The following is a 20,269-nucleotide window of genomic DNA, read 5'->3' as shown; positions in this document are numbered from 1 at the left end:
TGTACATTGAAAACATTTTAAACCTTGTTTTTAAAGTTTGTTTAAAGACACTGGACACCTTTGGTAATTGTGAAAGACTTGGTGCATCCCCACATACATGTATGCACAAAATAACAAACCTATGAACATTTGAATTCAATTTGTCATCGAAGTTAAAAGATAATAATGGAAGAAACAACACCCTTGTCACACGATGTTGTGTGCTTTCAGATGCTTGATTTTGAGACCTCAAAATCTAATTCTGAGGTCTTGAAATCAAGTTCTAATTTATAGTGGAAAATCACTTTAAGTTACTTTAGAGGGAGCAGGTTCTCACAGTATTTTATACTGATTTTTGGGGTTGAACAAAGAATTGACTAGAGTGGGATTCGAACCAACGACCTCCGAATTAACGTGCCGGCGCTCTACCAACTGAGCTATCTAGCCCTATATTGGCGGTGTCCCTATTTTGTCAATATCTTTGTTCGGGGGTATTTTATACTATCAACAGGTCTCCCTTGATCGTTAACAAGTAAGTTTTTATGCTAACAGTTATTTTAAGAAATTACCAAAAGTGTCCAGTGCCTATAAAAGTGTTGTACTGTTTGTGTTTGAAGAAAAAAAACCCCCAAAAACCAGTTGGTTTAGTTTTATGCCAACCGGTTTCCAAATATTGCTAAATATTGCTAATTTAGAAGTTACATTAAGCCCCCAAAAAGTGGTTTATATATTGTGTGCAGTTTAATGATAACAACTTTTGTTTACATCAAATCTTTAAAACAAGTTAAAGGAATTGCATTATGAGAAGCATACATGCAGTAGGTCAGGAAACAGGCTACTGTCAAACATTTTAGGCCACTTCCATTTGGTTCTCAGTTGAGATTCTGAGTGATCTTTTGCTTACAATAGACTGGCAGAGCTTGTCTTACCATGAAGAAAGGAAATAAATGGAGTTCGAACAAGCCCTACATCAAAACGACAAGGTTGGCTGGCACGGCCGTCCACTATCATTCCCAAAATTCCAATTAGCGTGGTTGGGTGAGCCCACAAGAATGATGTCTGAGACAGATGGGAATGTCCTGTGAATCGTGCGTGCGCAAATGGCTTGTTGCATGGGTTTTCAGAAAATGCAAACTCTTTTACCATTAACTTTTCCAGCACTGGAGATCACTGGAAAACCACTAAAATAAAAATAAAATGATCACATAATTCCCTCTTAATGTTAGGCTGCTGTTCTGACAAAAGATGTCATATCTTACCTTAAAAAACCCTGATTTATCTAGAAAAAAACTGGAAAAGATTCGGAAATTCCACACGTATCAAAAAAACATAAATGTACATGTAGCATGCACAGCTGTTAGCATTAATAAAAATCTCATCACTGAAGATTGAACAAGCAGTAGAACATGTATGAGCAATACTAGAAGCAAACATTTAATCACCTGGCCCCAAAAACTTGTGAACATTATTTGAACATTCAATCTAGGGTAATTAATTGTATGGATGAGAATAACTTAAAGTAACCAGGTAACACAGTAACACAGTAACAACCATTTTTTAGTTACACACATGTAAGTTGGCCTAAAAGCCTTGGTTATTATATTGAAGGATCTTAGGGATTCTTAGCACAAACTTCATCCTTGAAATATAAGGTTAGGGCACAGAAGAATCCTGAGCTTTTGCATTAGTTTTAAAAACTTCCGTTACATGTACATGTATATGACTTACCTTGCATTTAAGTCACTGGTTGTTTTTCAAGCTATTTTATGTGTTTATATCGCCCCCTGCTGGAAAGCCCAGCAATGTCACAATTACAATATCCAGGGATTGAAGTTGTACAAAAGGCATAAACAAACAGATTTAAGAACCGGAATTCCAAATTTAAACCCGTTAGCCAACTTACGAGGAAGTTCATCCCTTGTGCACCACATTAATGTGTAAATATGCTACATCATTATTCTAGTGGTAACATACATGTACTTTCAATGTTCTATGCTTTAACCAAGACAAAAATACATTACAAGTGAACTATACTTTCACATGGTGATTGATGGATGTCTGCTACTAGTGTAGTTTGCTGCCGATTAACATTATGGGGTGGTTTGTTGTTGACTATGGTTATCAATGTTATTGCAATATAAGGACAATAAAGAGGCTCACCTCACAATGACTGTCTAAAAACATGAGTACATCTCCTGTAGCTAGCCTTGCTCCAATGGTGCGTGCCCTGATCAAACCTTCCCTCTGATCATTGTGAAGTACTCTTACCAGTGGAGACAAATTTGCAGAAACATAATCATCAAGTTTATTTTTCAAATGGTCTGAAAAAGAGATATTTCTAGTTAATAATTCAGACGCCATATTTCATTTCCACATATAAAATTGAAGGGCAACCAACAAAGTTTCTACATGTGTAGATGTAGGACAAAGGATCTGAAAAGAAATGAACCAACATGTGCACACAAGGCCAAGGGCGTTGATTTCTACTGAAAAGTGAGGGGGACGGGCGAGCAAGTCTTTAAACAAATCTTACATTACATGTATTTGCACCCCATACCATTTTTTAAGTGTTCGGGCCAACAGCCCGGATCAACTCTTATTTTTGTTCGATTTGTATTATTATTAGGTGTTCGTGCAACAGCCTGAACAACTCTTTGTTATTGTTCGTTTTTTTTTTATTTTTTTTTTATTTTTAATATTCTTCTCCGAGTCGATTGTCCGCAAGAAAAAGCATAGTTGCGAAGCTTGCATTAAGTTGAAACTTTGCATGCGGGTAGACAATAACCAGTAGATGATACAGAAGTTGTTACGTCACGATGACGTCATCAGTTGACGAGATAATCATAACTTTTTATCTACATGAGGGATTTTTACAATCAACATCGGAAAGGGCATTAAAAACTCTGTAAATGCCTCACAGACATGACCCCATTTCGATTTTGTTTTCCAGCTCAAAAGAGAGGTTGAAAATTTCAAAATTCACGTCTAAAGAACAACGTAAATCCCCCGTTAGTATGTGCATGTACATTACACTTGGGCATACACACAACGTGTAGTGTATTAGCTGTGCGGGAGAGTCACACTCCAGTGATCATCCATAGAGTGCGAAAACGCTTCATGTAGAATAGTCTTCATTCAAGGCGTTTAACCTTTTGACCTCGTCTTCTGGTTCAAATCGAATTTATTGTATATTAACTACGACTGTACTGCGTTGATATCACTGGTTCCCGTCTGATCACTGTAGATAAGCAAAATCGGGCTTGGTCAGTACTTGGATGGGAGACCAATTGGCCACCAAATTTTGTATTATTTATTTTTAGCTGTTCCGATCCAGTCGGAACAGCTATTGTTTTCGTCGAGATTTTTATTATTTTTATTATTATTAGCTGTTCCGATCCAGTCGGAACAGCTATTGTTTTCGTCGAGATTTTTATTATTTTTATTATTATTAGCTGTTCCGACCGTCCGTCGGAACAGGTATTGTTTTCGTCTAGATTTTTATTGTTTTTATTATTATTAGCTGTTCCGACCGTCCGTCGGAACAGGTATTGTTTTCGTCTAGATTTTTATTGTTTTTATTATTATTATTCTTTGTTTCTCCCTAAATCCCATAGTGTTTGTACACGTTTTTGCGGCAGCCTAATCTCCTAAACCATAATACGAAAGAGTGAGTTTATTATACCAAATTGAAGCTTAGAACATAAGCTTAATTCTTATCGTAAAAAATGTTAAAATTGTTAATTAATAATCCCCAATTAAGCTTATGAATATTTAATTAGCAAACCTTGTTAACACCATATCTCAAAAAGTAGACCGCCGATCCTGAAACTTTTTTCAGCTATACACTAGTCAGGTCCTGTTAATGTGATTTCCGACATAAAATTCTGGACGACGTCACCATGACGTCATGTAATGCACGTTTTGTGTCTGTGCACAAACACAATGGCTCTTCAAATCTATACTTTAAACTGGTCAAAAACACAATAACTTCTAAATAATTTATTTGTTAGTTTCCTAAATACCATATTATGTGTAGAAAAATACACTGATTCTAATAAGATTTGTTTCAGTCCATAAAAGCAATCAATGTTCGTCTATTAATTAATTAATCAATTAGAATCTTGGCATCATGGGTACAACGTAGTACTTCATGAATTGGGTGCAGTCACTTTCATTGTAATGTTTAAACATCTCTATGGCTCTTGCAACACACTGCGACCTGTATGGGTTGAGGACTCTCGGGGAGAGTCTGAGAAGACGATATCGTGATGTTTGCATCTTTAATTTGTTATGAAAAATGGCAACTAGTAACTAATTAACCACATGATCCTGATTTGCATATTCAATCAGAAAATCTTTGCAGCACCATATCTCAAGAAGTATACAGCCGATTTTAAGACTGTTTGTTGCTAAAGACTCTTTGGGGATTGGAGATTAATTTTGAAAAATCGTGACCTCAAGTTGACCCCTACTTCCGGGTCGGCCGGAAGTGGGACCATATCTCAAGAACTATACAACAGATTATAAAACTTTTTTCAGTTATAAACTCCTTAGGCATAAAAATATAACTTTTGACAAACCGTGACCTCAAGTTGACCTCTACTTCCGGGTCAACCGGAAGTGGGACCATATCTCAAGAAATATACAACTGATTTTCAAACTTTTTTCAGTTATAGACTCCTTGGACATTCAAGATTAGTTTGAAACACATTTGACCCCATGTTGACCTTTACTTCCGGGTCGACCGGAAGTGGGCCAATATCTCAAGAAGTACAAAGCCAATGTTCAAATCTCAGTTATAGACTCTAAGGCAATAAATATTAACTTTGAAAAACTGTGACCCTATGTTGACCTCTACTTCTGGGCAACCGGAAGTGGGACTATATATCAAGATCTTCACAACAGATTGCTTAAACTTTTTCAGTTATAGACTCCTTGGCATTGCAGATTAGTCTTTGGTAGCTGTGGGCCCATTTTGACCTTTACTTGTGGGTCAACCGGAAAGTGTGACCTAATACCAAGAGCTACACAACTTTTTTGAAACTTTTTTTTCCAGTTATATATTCCTTGGGCAATGAAGCACATAATCCAAGCAAAACATCACGGAACAGCTTCGTGTTTGTTCACAAACACTTAATGTCTAGTTATTCTTTGTTTCTCCCTAAATCCCATAGTGTTTGTACACGTTTTTGCGGCAGCCTAATCTCCTAAACCATAATACGAAAGAGTGAGTTTATTATACCAAATTGAAGCTTAGAACATAAGCTTAATTCTTATCGTAAAAAATGTTAAAATTGTTAATTAATAATCCTCAATTAAGCTTATGAATATTTAATTAGCAAACCTTGTTAACACCATATCTCAAAAAGTAGACCGCCGATCCTGAAACTTTTTTCAGCTATACACTAGTCAGGTCCTGTTAATGTGATTTCCGACATAAAATTCTGGACGACGTCACCATGACGTCATGTAATGCACGTTTTGTGTCTGTGCACAAACACAATGGCTCTTCAAATCTATACTTTAAACTGGTCAAAAACACAATAACTTCTAAATAATTTATTTGTTAGTTTCCTAAATATCATATTATGTGTAGAAAAATACACTGATTCTAATAAGATTTGTTTCAGTCCATAAAAGCAATCAATGTTCGTCTATTAATTAATTAATCAGTTAGAATCTTGGCATCATGGGTACAACGTAGTACTTCATAAATTGGGTGCAGTCACTTTCATTGCAATGTTCAAACATCTCTATGGCTCTTGCAACACACTGCGGACCTGTATGGGTTGAGGACTCTCGGGGAGAGTCTGAGAAGACGATGTCGTGATGTTTGCATCTTTAATTTGTTTTTGAAAAATGGCAACTAGTAACTAATTAACCACATGACCCTCATTTGCATATTAAATTTGAAAATCTTTGCAGCACCATATCTCAAGAAGTATACAGCCGATTTTAAGACTGTTTGTTGTCAAAGACTCTTTGGGGATTGGAGATTAATTTTGAAAAATCGTGACCTCAAGTTGACCCCTACTTCCGGGTCGGCCGGAAGTGGGACCATATCTCAAGAACTATACACCAGATTATAAAACTTTTTTCAGTTATAAACTCCTTAGGCATAAAAATATAACTTTTGACAAACCGTGACCTCAAGTTGACCTCTACTTCCGGGTCAACCGGAAGTGGGACCATATCTCAAGAAATATACAACCGATTTTCAAACTTTTTTCAGTTATAGACTCCTTGGACATTCAAGATTAGTTTGAAACACATTTGACCCCATGTTGACCTTTACTTCCGGGTCGACCGGAAGTGGGCCAATATCTCAAGAAGTACAAAGCCAATGTTCAAACTTCAGTTATAGACTCTAAGGCAATAAATATTAACTTTGAAAAACTGTGACCCTATGTTGACCTCTACTTCTGGGCAACCGGAAGTGGGACTATATATCAAGATCTTCACAACCGATTGCTTAAACTTTTTCAGTTATAGACTCCTTGGCATTGCAGATTAGTCTTTGGTAGCTGTGGGCCCATTTTGACCTTTACTTGTGGGTCAACCGGGAAGTGTGACCTAATACCAAGAGCTACACAACTTTTTTGAAACTTTTTTTTCCAGTTATATATTCCTTGGGCAATGAAGCACATAATCCAAGCAAAACATCACGGAACAGCTTCGTGTTTGTTCACAAACACTTAATGTCTAGTTATTATTATTCTTTGTTTCTCCCTAAATCCCATAGTGTTTGTACACGTTTTTGTGGCAGCCTAATCTCCTAAACCATAATACGAAAGAGTAAGTTTATTATACCAAATTGAAGCTTAGAACATAAGCTTAATTCTTATCGTAAAAAAAAATTAAAATTGTTAATTAATAAGCCTTAATTAAGCTTATGAATATCTAATTAGCAAACCTAGTTAACACCATATCTCAAAAAGTAGACCGCCGATCCTGAAACTTTTCTCAGCTATACACTAGTCAGGTCCTGTTAAGGTGATTTCTGACATAAAATTTCGGACGACGTCACCATGACGTCATTTAATGCACGTTTTGTGTCTGTGCACAAACACAATGGCTCTTCAAATCTATACTTTAAACTGGTCAAAAACACAATAACTTCGAAATAATGTATCTGTTAGTTTCCTAAATATCATATTATGTGTAGAAAAATACACTGATTCTAATAAGATTTGTTTCAGTCCATAAAAGCAATCAATGTTCGTCTATTAATTAATTAATCAATTAGAATCTTGGCATCATGGGTACAACGTAGTACTTCATAAATTGGGTGCAGTCACTTTCATTGCAATGTTTAAACATCTCTATGGCTCTTGCAACACACTGCGGACCTGTATGGGTTGAGGACTCTCGGGGAGAGTCTGAGAAGACGATGTCGTGATGTTTGCATCTTTAATTTGTTTTTGAAAAATGGCAACTAGTAACTAATTAACCACATGACCCTCATTTGCATATTAAATTAGAAAATCTTTGCTGCACCATATCTCAAGAAGTATACAGCCGATTTTAAGACTGTTTGTTGCTAAAGCCTCTTTGGGGATTGGAAATTAATTTTGAAAAATCGTGACCTCAAGTTGACCCCTACTTCCGGGTCGACCGGAAGTGGGACCATATCTCAAGAACTGTACAACAGATTATAAAACTTTTTTCAGTTATAAACTCCTTAGGCATAAAATATAACTTTTGACAAACCGTGACCTCAAGTTGACCTCTACTTCCGGGTCAACCGGAAGTGGGACCATATCTCAAGAAATATACAACCGATTTTCAAACTTTTTTCAGTTATAGACTCCTTGGACATTCAAGATTAGTTTGAAACACATTTGACCCCATGTTGACCTTTACTTCCGGGTCGACCGGAAGTGGGCCCATATCTCAAGAAGTACAAAACCAATGTTGAAACTTCGGTTATAGACTCTAAGGCAATAAATATTAACTTTGGAAAACTGTGACCCTATGTTGACCTCTACTTCTGGGTCAACCGGAAGTGGGACTATATATCAAGATCTTCACAACCGATTGCTTTAACTTTTTCAGTTATAGACTCCTTGGCATTGCAGATTAGTCTTTGGTAGCTGTGGGCCCATTTTCACCTTTACTTGCGGGTCAACCGGGAAGTGTGACCTAATACCAAGAGCTACACAACTTTTTTGAAACCTTTTTTTCAGTTATATATTCCTTGGGCAATGAAGCACATAATCCAAGCAAAACAACAAGGAACAGCTTCGTGTTTGTTCACAAACACTTAATGTCTAGTTAGCTGTTCCGATCCAGTCGGAACAGCTATTGTTTTCGTCGAGATTTTTATTATTTTTATTATTATTATTATTATTATTATTCTTTGTTTCTCCCTAAATCCCATAGTGTTTGTACACGTTTTTGCGGCAGCCTAATCTCCTAAACCATAATACGAAAGAGTGAGTTTATTATACCAAACTGAAGCTTAGAACATAAGCTTAATTCTTATCGTAAAAAATGTAACAAATTTTAATTAATAAGCCTTAATTAAGCTGGTGAATATTTAATTAGCAAACCTAGTTAACACCATATCTCAAAAATTAGACCGCCGATCCTGAAACTTTTTTCAGCTATACACTAGTCAGGTCCTGTTAATGTGATTTACGACATAAAATTCTGGACGACGTCACCATGACGTCATGTAATGCACGTTTTGTGTCTGTGCACAAACACAATGGCTCTTCAAATCTATACTTTAAACTGGTCAAAAACACAATAACTTCTAAATAATTTATTTGTTAGTTTCCTAAATATCATATTATGTGTAGAAAAATACACTGATTCTAATAAGATTTGTTTCAGTCCATAAAAGCAATCAATGTTCGTCTATTAATTAATTAATCAATTAGAATATTGGCATCATGGGTACAACGTAGTACTTCATAAATTGGTTGCAGTCACTTGCATTGCAATGTTTAAACATCTCTATGGCTCTTACAACACACTGCGGACCTGTATGGGTTGAGGACTCTCGGGGAGAGTCTGAGAAGACGATGTCGTGATGTTTGCATCTTTAATTTGTTTTTGAAAAATGGCAACTAGTAACTAATTAACCACATGACCCTCATTTGCATATTAAATTAGAAAATCTTTGCTGCACCATATCTCAAGAAGTATGCAGCCGATTTTAAGACTGTTTGTTGCTAAAGACTCTTTGGGGATTGGAGATTAATTTTGAAAAAACGTGACCTCAAGTTGACCCCTACTTCCGGGTCGACCGGAAGTGGGACCATATCTCAAGAACTATACAACAGATTATAAAACTTTTTTCAGTTATAAACTCCTTGGGCATAAAATATAACTTTTGACAAACCGTGACCTCAAGTTGACCTCTACTTCCGGGTCAACCGGAAGTGGGACCATATCTCAAGAAATATACAACCGATTTTCAAACTTTTTTCAGTTATAGACTCTTGGACATTCAAGATTAGTTTGAAACACATTTGACCCCATGTTGACCTTTACTTCCGGGTCGACCGGAAGTGGGCCCATATCTCAAGAAGTACAAAGCCAATGTTCAAACTTCAGTTATAGACTCTAAGGCAATAAATATTAACTTTGGAAAACTGTGACCCTATGTTGACCTCTACTTCTGGGTCAACCGGAAGTGGGACTATATCAAGATCTTCACAACCGATTGCTTAAACTTTTCAGTTATAGACTCCTTGGCATTGCAGATTAGTCTTTGGTAGCTGTGGGCCCATTTGACCTTTACTTGCGGGTCAACCGGGAAGTGTGACCTAATACCAAGAGCTACACAACTTTTTTGAAACCTTTTTTTCAGTTATATATTCCTTGGGCAATGAAGCACATAATCCAAGCAAAACAACAAGGAACAGCTTCGTGTTTGTTCACAAACACTTAATGTCTAGTTATTATTATTATTCTTTGTTTCTCCCTAAATCCCATAGTGTTTGTACACGTTTTTGCGGCAGCCTAATCTCCTAAACCATAATACGAAAGAGTGAGTTTATTATACCAAATTGAAGCTTAGAACATAAGCTTAATTCTTATCGTAAAAAATGTAAAAAATTTTAATTAATAAGCCTTAATTAAGCTTGTGAATATTTAATTAGCAAACCTAGTTAACACCATATCTCAAAAATTAGACCGCCGATCCTGAAACTTTTTTCAGCTATACACTAGTCAGGTCCTGTTGATGTGATTTCCGACATAAAATTCTGGACGACGTCACCATGACGTCATGTAATGCACGTTTTGTGTCTGTGCACAAACACAATGGCTCTTCAAATCTATACTTTAAACTGGTCAAAAACACAATAACTTCTAAATAATTTATTTGTTAGTTTCCTAAATATCATATTATGTGTAGAAAAATACACTGATTCTAATAAGATTTGTTTCAGTCCATAAAAGCAATCAATGTTCGTCTATTAATTAATTAATCAATTAGAATCTTGGCATCATGGGTACAACGTAGTACTTCATAAATTGGGTGCAGTCACTTTCATTGCAATGTTTAAACATTTCTATGATGGGTTGAGGACTCTTGGGGAGAGTCTGAGAAGACGATGTCGTGATGTTTGCATCTTTAATTTGTTTTTGAAAAATGGCAACTAGTAACTAATTAACCACATGACCCTCATTTGCATATTCAATCAGAAAATCTTTGCAGCACCATATCTCAAGAAGTATACAGCCGATTTTAAGACTGTTTGTTGCTAAAGACTCTTTGGGGATTGGAGATTAATTTTGAAAAATCGTGACCTCAAGTTGACCTCTACTTCCGGGTCAGCCGGAAGTGGGACCATATCTCAAGAACTATACAACAGATTATAAAACTTTTTTCAGTTATAAACTCCTTAGGCATAAAATATAACTTTTGACAAACCGTGACCTCAAGTTGACCTCTACTTCCGGGTCAACCGGAAGTGGGACCATATCTCATGAAATATACAACCGATTTTCAAACTTTTTTCAGTTATAGACTCCTTGGACATTCAAGATTAGTTTGAAACACATTTGACCCCATATTGACCTTTACTTCCGGGTCGACCGGAAGTGGGCCAATATCTCAAGAAGTACAAAGCCAATGTTCAAACTTCAGTTATAGACTCTAAGGCAATAAATATTAACTTTGAAAAACTGTGACCCTATGTTGACCTCTACTTCTGGGCAACCGGAAGTGGGACTATATATCAAGATCTTCACAACCGATTGCTTAAACTTTTTCAGTTATAGACTCCTTGGCATTGCAGATTAGTCTTTGGTAGCTGTGGGCCCATTTTGACCTTTACTTGTGGGTCAACCGGGAAGTGTGACCTAATACCAAGAGCTACACAACTTTTTGAAACTTTTTTTCCAGTTATATATTCCTTGGGCAATGAAGCACATAATCAAAGCAAAACATCACGGAACAGCTTCGTGTTTGTTCACAAACACTTAATGTCTAGTTATTATTATTCTTTGTTTCTCCCTAAATCCCATAGTGTTTGTACACGTTTTTGTGGCAGCCTAATCTCCTAAACCATAATACGAAAGAGTGAGTTTATTATACCAAATTGAAGCTTAGAACATAAGCTTAATTCTTATCGTAAAAAAAATGCTAAAGTTGTTAATTAATAAGCCTTAATTAAGCTTATGAATATTTAATTAGCAAACCTAGTTAACACCATATCTAAAAAAGTAGACCGCCGATCCTGAAACTTTTTCAGCTATACACTAGTCAGGTCCTGTTAAGGTGATTTCTGACATAAAATTTCGGACGACGTCACCATGACGTCATGTAATGCACGTTTTGTGTCTGTGCACAAACACAATGGCTCTTCAAATCTATACTTTAAACTGGTCAAAAACACAATAACTTCTAAATAATTTATTTGTTAGTTTCCTAAATATCATATTATGTGTAGAAAAATACACTGATTCTAATAAGATTTGTTTCAGTCCATAAAAGCAATCAATGTTCGTCTATTAATTAATTAATCAATTAGAATCTTGGCATCATGGGTACAACGTAGTACTTCATAAATTGGGTGCAGTCACTTTCATTGCAATGTTTAAACATCTCTATGGCTCTTGCAACACACTGCGGACCTGTATGGGTTGAGGACTCTCGGGGAGAGTCTGAGAAGACGATGTCGTGATGTTTGCATCTTTAATTTGTTTTTGAAAAATGGCAACTAGTAACTAATTAACCACATGACCCTCATTTGCATATTAAATTAGAAAATCTTTGCAGCACCATATCTCAAGAAGTATACAGCCGATTTTAAGACTGTTTGTTGCTAAAGACTCTTTGGGGATTGGAGATTAATTTTGAAAAATCGTGACCTCAAGTTGACCCCTACTTCCGGGTCGGCCGGAAGTGGGACCATATCTCAAGAACTATACAACAGATTATAAAACTTTTTTCAGTTATAAACTCCTTAGGCATAAAAATATAACTTTTGACAAACCGTGACCTCAAGTTGACCTCTACTTCCGGGTCAACCGGAAGTGGGACCATATCTCAAGAAATATACAACCGATTTTCAAACTTTTTTCAGTTATAGACTCCTTGGACATTCAAGATTAGTTTGAAACACATTTGACCCCATGTTGACCTTTACTTCCGGGTCGACCGGAAGTGGGCCAATATCTCAAGAAGTACAAAGCCAATGTTCAAACTTCAGTTATAGACTCTAAGGCAATAAATATTAACTTTGAAAAACTGTGACCCTATGTTGACCTCTACTTCTGGGTCAACCGGAAGTGGGACTATATATCAAGATCTTCACAACCGATTGCTTAAACTTTTTCAGTTATAGACTCCTTGGCATTGCAGATTAGTCTTTGGTAGCTGTGGGCCCATTTTGACCTTTACTTGCGGGTCAACCGGGAAGTGTGACCTAATACCAAGAGCTACACAACTTTTTTGAAACTTTTTTTCCAGTTATATATTCCTTGGGCAATGAAGCACATAATCCAAGCAAAACATCACGGAACAGCTTCGTGTTTGTTCACAAACACTTAATGTCTAGTTATTATTATTCTTTGTTTCTCCCTAAATCCCATAGTGTTTGTACACGTTTTTGTGGCAGCCTAATCTCCTAAACCATAATACGAAAGAGTGAGTTTATTATACCAAATTGAAGCTTAGAACATAAGCTTAATTCTTATCGTAAAAAAAATTAAAATTGTTAATTAATAAGCCTTAATTAAGCTTATGAATATCTAATTAGCAAACCTAGTTAACACCATATCTCAAAAAGTAGACCGCCGATCCTGAAACTTTTTTCAGCTATACACTAGTCAGGTCCTGTTAAGGTGATTTCTGACATAAAATTTCGGACGACGTCACCATGACGTCATTTAATGCACGTTTTGTGTCTGTGCACAAACACAATGGCTCTTCAAATCTATACTTTAAACTGGTCAAAAACACAATAACTTCGAAATAATTTATCTGTTAGTTTCCTAATATCATATTATGTGTAGAAAAATACACTGATTCTAATAAGATTTGTTTCAGTCCATAAAAGCAATCAATGTTCGTCTATTAATTAATTAATCAATTAGAATCTTGGCATCATGGGTACAACGTAGTACTTCATAAATTGGGTGCAGTCACTTTCATTGCAATGTTTAAACATCTCTATGGCTCTTGCAACACACTGCGGACCTGTATGGGTTGAGGACTCTCGGGGAGAGTCTGAGAAGACGATGTCGTGATGTTTGCATCTTTAATTTGTTTTTGAAAAATGGCAACTAGTAACTAATTAACCACATGACCCTCATTTGCATATTAAATTAGAAAATCTTTGCAGCACCATATCTCAAGAAGTATACAGCCGATTTTAAGACTGTTTGTTGCTAAAGACTCTTTGGGGATTGGAAATTAATTTTGAAAAATCGTGACCTCAAGTTGACCCCTACTTCCGGGTCGACCGGAAGTGGGACCATATCTCAAGAACTATACAACAGATTATAAAACTTTTTTCAGTTATAAACTCCTTAGGCATAAAATATAACTTTTGACAAACCGTGACCTCAAGTTGACCTCTACTTCCGGGTCAACCGGAAGTGGGACCATATCTCAAGAAATATACAACCGATTTTCAAACTTTTTTCAGTTATAGACTCCTTGGACATTCAAGATTAGTTTGAAACACATTTGACCCCATGTTGACCTTTACTTCCGGGTCGACCGGAAGTGGGCCCATATCTCAAGAAGTACAAAACCAATGTTGAAACTTCAGTTATAGACTCTAAGGCAATAAATATTAACTTTGAAAAACTGTGACCCTATGTTGACCTCTACTTCTGGGTCAACCGGAAGTGGGACTATATATCAAGATCTTCACAACCGATTGCTTAACTTTTTCAGTTATAGACTCCTTGGCATTGCAGATTAGTCTTTGGTAGCTGTGGGCCCATTTTGACCTTTACTTGCGGGTCAACCGGGAAGTGTGACCTAATACCAAGAGCTACACAACTTTTTTGAAACCTTTTTTTCAGTTATATATTCCTTGGGCAATGAAGCACATAATCCAAGCAAAACACACGGAACAGCTTCGTGTTTGTTCACAAACACTTAATGTCTAGTTATTAGTTATTCTTTGTTTCTCCCTAAATCCCATAGTGTTTGTACACGTTTTTGCGGCAGCCTAATCTCCTAAACCATAATACGAAAGAGTGAGTTTATTATACCAAATTGAAGCTTAGAACATAAGCTTAATTCTTATCGTAAAAAATGTAAAATTGTTAATTAATAAGCCTTAATTAAGCTTGTGAATATTTAATTAGCAAACCTAGTTAACACCATATCTCAAAAATTAGACCGCCGATCCTGAAACTTTTTTCAGCTATACACTAGTCAGGTCCTGTTAATGTGATTTCCGACATAAAATTCTGGACGACGTCACCATGACGTCATGTAATGCACGTTTTGTGTCTGTGCACAAACACAATGGCTCTTCAAATCTATACTTTAAACTGGTCAAAAACACAATAACTTCTAAATAATTTATTTGTTAGTTTCCTAAATATCATATTATGTGTAGAAAAATACACTGATTCTAATAAGATTTGTTTCAGTCCATAAAAGCAATCAATGTTCGTCTATTAATTAATTAATCAATTAGAATCTTGGCATCATGGGTACAACGTAGTACTTCATAAATTGGGTGCAGTCACTTTCATTGCAATGTTTAAACATCTCTATGGCTCTTGCAACACACTGCGGACCTGTATGGGTTGAGGACTCTCGGGGAGAGTCTGAGAAGACGATGTCGTGATGTTTGCATCTTTAATTTGTTTTTGAAAAATGGCAACTAGTAACTAATTAACCACATGACCCTCATTTGCATATTAAATTAGAAAATCTTTGCAGCACCATATCTCAAGAAGTATACAGCCGATTTTAAGACTGTTTGTTGCTAAAGACTCTTTGGGGATTGGAGATTAATTTTGAAAAATCGTGACCTCAAGTTGACCCCTACTTCCGGGTCGACCGGAAGTGGGACCATATCTCAAGAACTATACAACAGATTATAAAACTTTTTTCAGTTATAAACTCCTTAGGCATAAAATATAACTTTTGACAAACCGTGACCTCAAGTTGACCTCTACTTCCGGGTCAACCGGAAGTGGGACCATATCTCAAGAAATATACAACCGATTTTCAAACTTTTTTCAGTTATAGACTCCTTGGACATTCAAGATTAGTTTGAAACACATTTGACCCCATGTTGACCTTTACTTCCGGGTCGACCGGAAGTGGGCCCATATCTCAATAAGTACACAGCCAATGTTCAAACTTCAGTTATAGACTCTAAGGCAATAAATATTAACTTTGGAAAACTGTGACCCTATGTTGACCTCTACTTCTGGGTCAACCGGAAGTGGGACTATATATCAAGATCTACACAACCGATTTTATAGACTCCTTGGCATTGCAGATTAATCTTTGGTAGCTGTGGGCCCATGTTGACCTTTACTTACGGGTCAACCGGGAAGTAAAACCTTATAACAAGAGCTACACAACTTTTTTGAAACCTTTTTTTCAGTTATATATTCCTTGGGCAATGAAGCACATAATCCAAGCAAAACAACAAGGAACAGCTTCGTGTTTGTTCACAAACACTTAATGTCTAGTTATTATTATTATTCTTTGTTTCTCCCTAAATCCCATAGTGTTTGTACACGTTTTTGCGGCAGCCTAATCTCCTAAACCATAATACGAAAGAGTGAGTTTATTATACCAAATTGAAGCTTAGAACATAAGCTTAATTCTTATCGTAAAAAATGTTAAAATTGTTAATTAATAAGCCTTAATTAAGCTTGTGAATATTTAATTAGCAAACCAAGTTAACACCATATCTCAAAAAGTAGACCGCCGATCCTGAAACTTTTTTCAGCTATACACTAGTGAGGTCCTGTTAATGTGATTTCCGACATAAAATTCTGGACGACGTCACCATGACGTCATGTAATGCACGTTTTGTGTCTGTGCACAAACACAATGGCTCTTGAAGTGTAAACAAACCCAGCTTTCCGAAACATAATTTATTCGATTAAAATTAAATTACATGTTGTACACTTCCCAAAACTGCTTTAGATTAAGATATATTTTATTGATGGTCATTTTAAAAGCATCAGAACTTATAGAAACAGTGTAATTATTTTAAAAAACCTGTATTTCCGGGGATGTTTTTTCAAAGATCATGGGTACGGCGTAAAACTTGATTTGAATAGTCAAAATTGTAAAACTGTTAACTTGACCAAGTCCTTATACCATTTTCGACCGGTGTTATTGCGTTTTTTTGTTCAATATACATAGATTTCTTACGGTAACCGACTAGCACAAGTCTAAACTTGTTCCCAAAATTTGACAAGCCTGAGCATGGTGCGTCGTGGACCGGGTTCATTTCAGCCGACGAGCGTGGACGACGAAAATAGACCGCCCGGGATTTGGAATTATTTACGGGTAAAGTCACCTTGTTCGCGCCGGGGACCATTTGCCTAAACTAATTCCAGTATTTCGCGTTACGTTCGGAAATTAGACCATGACAAACAAAAACTCTTTGACAGGAATACAAAAGCAGAGATTTTATTATGCTGACGTTTCTCTGGTGGTTGAGTGGCTCAGTTTTATAGAGCTGCTTATAATAAACAGGCAAAACATTTTGCTTTACAAAATTGCAGAAATTGAGCAGAATACCTGGATTCACAACTTGAACATGAGGCATGGTTAAGCTGCTTTTTGTGTTTAAAAAGCTATTATGTAGTTTGGTCCTGGGCCAATGGCTTTTAAAGGAAAGAATCGCAGCGCTTACGTAATCAGGGAACTGTGCTTACGCTAAGCGTATTTTACAGCTTAGCAGGGAATGTGTTCTTCACGTCACAATTCGCATCAACAAATTTGCTACAGTTGACTAATTGTGCTCAACTCCTGCGAAACTTTCACTGCGAAAACAGTGACTTAAAAATTTGATTTGCATTCGCAGGAAAAACCGTGCTTTACTTGTGACAAAAGTAGGCAGGGGCGACTAGTGTGCTTTAGTGTTAAAGTCGCGACTACAAATTATTATTTGAGTCGCGACTACTGTTTTTCTCTACTCCGTTATAATCGTGTCCACACATCGACTACAAAATTTGTCCCGACTACCTGTTTGGTGAACCAGTTGTGTTGCTTACTACTATTCGCAACATAATTAATATTGCCCTTGCGGCATAGCGGCACAAATCTTGAGAATCTGTACTTTATCTCGACAAGTGTCATAGTTAGGTTTGAAGTGCGACTAGTCGAGTAGTAAATTTCACTAGTCACACCCATTCGCAACATAATTAATATTGCCCTTGCGGCACATAGCGGTACAAATCTTGAGAATCCGTATTTTATCTCGACAAGTGTCGTAGGCAGGTTTGAGGTGCGACTAGTCGAGTAGTAAAATTCACTAGTCACCCATTCGCAACATAATTAATATTGCCTTTGCGGCACATAGCGGCACAAATCTTGAGAATCTGTATTAATTTTATCTCGACAAGTGTCGTAGTTAGTTTTGAGGTTCGACTAGTCGAGTCATGATGGGAACTTGCTTAATGAAAAAGATTCAGTGCTCTGCAGAAGCATTGAATTCTGCGCTTACGTCAAGCGAAATAGACTGCTTATAGCAGGGATTTCTTTTGTTTGTGTGCTTCCAAGTTCGCACATTATTTTCCAAGCTTGCACATCACAGTAAAGCGGAAAATGGTGATCGTAAGCGCAGACTTTGGTGGTCATGAGAACCATGTAATTTTGCCCTGTAAGTAGGTTTGGTAAGGCCTACACTTCAAACATGTAAAGTCAAAAAAGATTGTTAGTACATGAGGGGAAATCTTGTGAAACTGGTCCAATTTGACTCTGCTTCACTGCGTAAGCAAAGAATTGACACATCAGAAGCGCGGATATTATCGCTTACTTAAAGCATATTTCACAGCTTAGCAGGGATATTTTTGCTTGTGCGCGGGGAAACTTATCATATGTAATCTTTGCTTTGAACTAATTGTACAGATATTTCAGCGCCTGCACAGTAAGCGGAGAATGGTGGTTGTATAATAAATGGGCAGAGTTTGGTTGAAGCAGACAGAGCCATAAAACTGGGCCGTGTTCTATAGGGGAAATTATAGCTTGACATTTTGTGACAGTTTTGGTCTCTGCGACGTACACATACAAATACAGAGTCAGATACAGACATTACGGTGCAGAAATCGTGCAATTGAAATGTCTCATAAGAGCGCCCCCTATCGGCAGGAGTAGGAAAATAAAGGAGTATCCTACAAATTAATTATGTGTTTTTAAACACGTAAAATAATATCAAATGGAAGCTTTAGGATGTTTAGCTTAATTCCTATCATAAAACATATTAAAATTATTTATTAATTAACCACCAGTGACCCTCATATGCATATTAATTAGGAAATCTTTGCAGCATCATATCTCAAGAACTTCACGGCCGACTTTTCAACTGTTTGTTTTTAAAGACTCCTTGGGGGTTGGAGATTAATTTGAAAAAACTGTGACCTCAAGTTGACCTCTACTTCCGCGTCAACCGGAAGTGTCACCATATCTCAAGAACTATACAGCAGATTTTCAAAATATTTTCAGTTATAAACTCCTTAGGCATAAAATATTAACTTTAAAAAACCGTGACCTCAAGTTGACCCCTACTTCCTGGTCAACCGGAAGTGGGACCATATCTCAAGAACTATACAACAGATTATCAATTTTGGTTCAGTTATAGACTCCTTGGGCATTCAAGATTAGTTTGAAACAACTTTGACCCCATGTTGACCTTTACTTCCGGGTCAACCGGAAGTGAACCCATATCTAAAAAAGTACAAAGCTAATGTTCAAACTTCAGTTGTAGACTCTTAGGCAATAAATATTAGCTTTGGGAAACTGTGACCCCAAGTTGACCTCTACTTCTGGGTCAACCGGAAGTGGGACTATATATCAAGATCTACACAACCGATTTTATAGACTCCTTGGCATTGCAGATTAATCTTTGGTAGCTGTGGGCCCATGTTGACCTTTACTTATGGGTCAATCGGGAAGTAAAACCTTATAACAAGAGCTACACAACTTTTTTGAAACCTTTTTTCTCAGTTATATATTCCTTGGGCAATGAAGCACATAATCCAAGCAAAACAACAAGGAACAGCTTCGTGTTTGTTCACAAACACTTAATGTCTAGTTTTATTTAATTTTTTCTTCTCCTATAAATAGCTTTGTTTTTAGTCCGTTTTCAAGACATTTTCAACAAACATTTCCCTTCCGGTTAGTTAGTCTCTTCTCCAGTCATCATTATGCGTACGTTGCTATGCCTTCAACCACAAAAGCTATTTTGACAATCTACATCATATGAAAGGGCTTTGCGTACATAGTCTGTTTTCAAGGCATTTTCAACAAACATTTCCCTTCCGGTTAGTTAGTCTCTTCTCCAGTCGTCATTATTCATCAGTTCACATTTCCTCAACCACAAAAGCTATTTTGACAATCTATACATCATATGAAAGGGCCTCACGTACTTCACAAAAATGGGTTTGTTGGTGACCTTCTCTTGGCCTTTTGACCTTTTTAGACCGGAAGTGCCTGTTAAATGCTTTGAAAAGGCATTATTTAAAGGCTTTTAGGTTGAAATGTACACTTTTTGATGCTTTATCATAAAATTATTTCACATCGAGAAAACTGTTTGGTTTTGACTTCTTTGCAATTTGACGAGCTATTAACAACACTTTTTTCATTGATTCAAACACTGACCCAACAATA

At 36.6% G+C, this 20,269-nt stretch overlaps 1 protein-coding gene across 1 annotated transcript in view; it reads right to left on the bottom strand.

Moving 5' to 3' along the window:
• The window catches only part of LOC117299944 (polypeptide N-acetylgalactosaminyltransferase 11-like), a 40,798-nt gene that overhangs the window by 13,525 nt on the left and 7,004 nt on the right, over positions 1-20,269 (bottom strand). Inside the window, exon 4 of the mRNA XM_033783560.1 lies at positions 2,140-2,300. Coding sequence (XP_033639451.1) covers positions 2,140-2,300 — 161 coding nt within the window. The remainder of the gene's footprint in view (positions 1-2,139; positions 2,301-20,269) is intronic.

This window comes from Asterias rubens, chromosome 15, assembly GCF_902459465.1.
Source record: "Asterias rubens chromosome 15, eAstRub1.3, whole genome shotgun sequence".
NCBI lineage: Eukaryota > Metazoa > Echinodermata > Asteroidea > Forcipulatida > Asteriidae > Asterias > Asterias rubens.
This window is presented reverse-complemented; position numbering and strand designations above follow the sequence as displayed.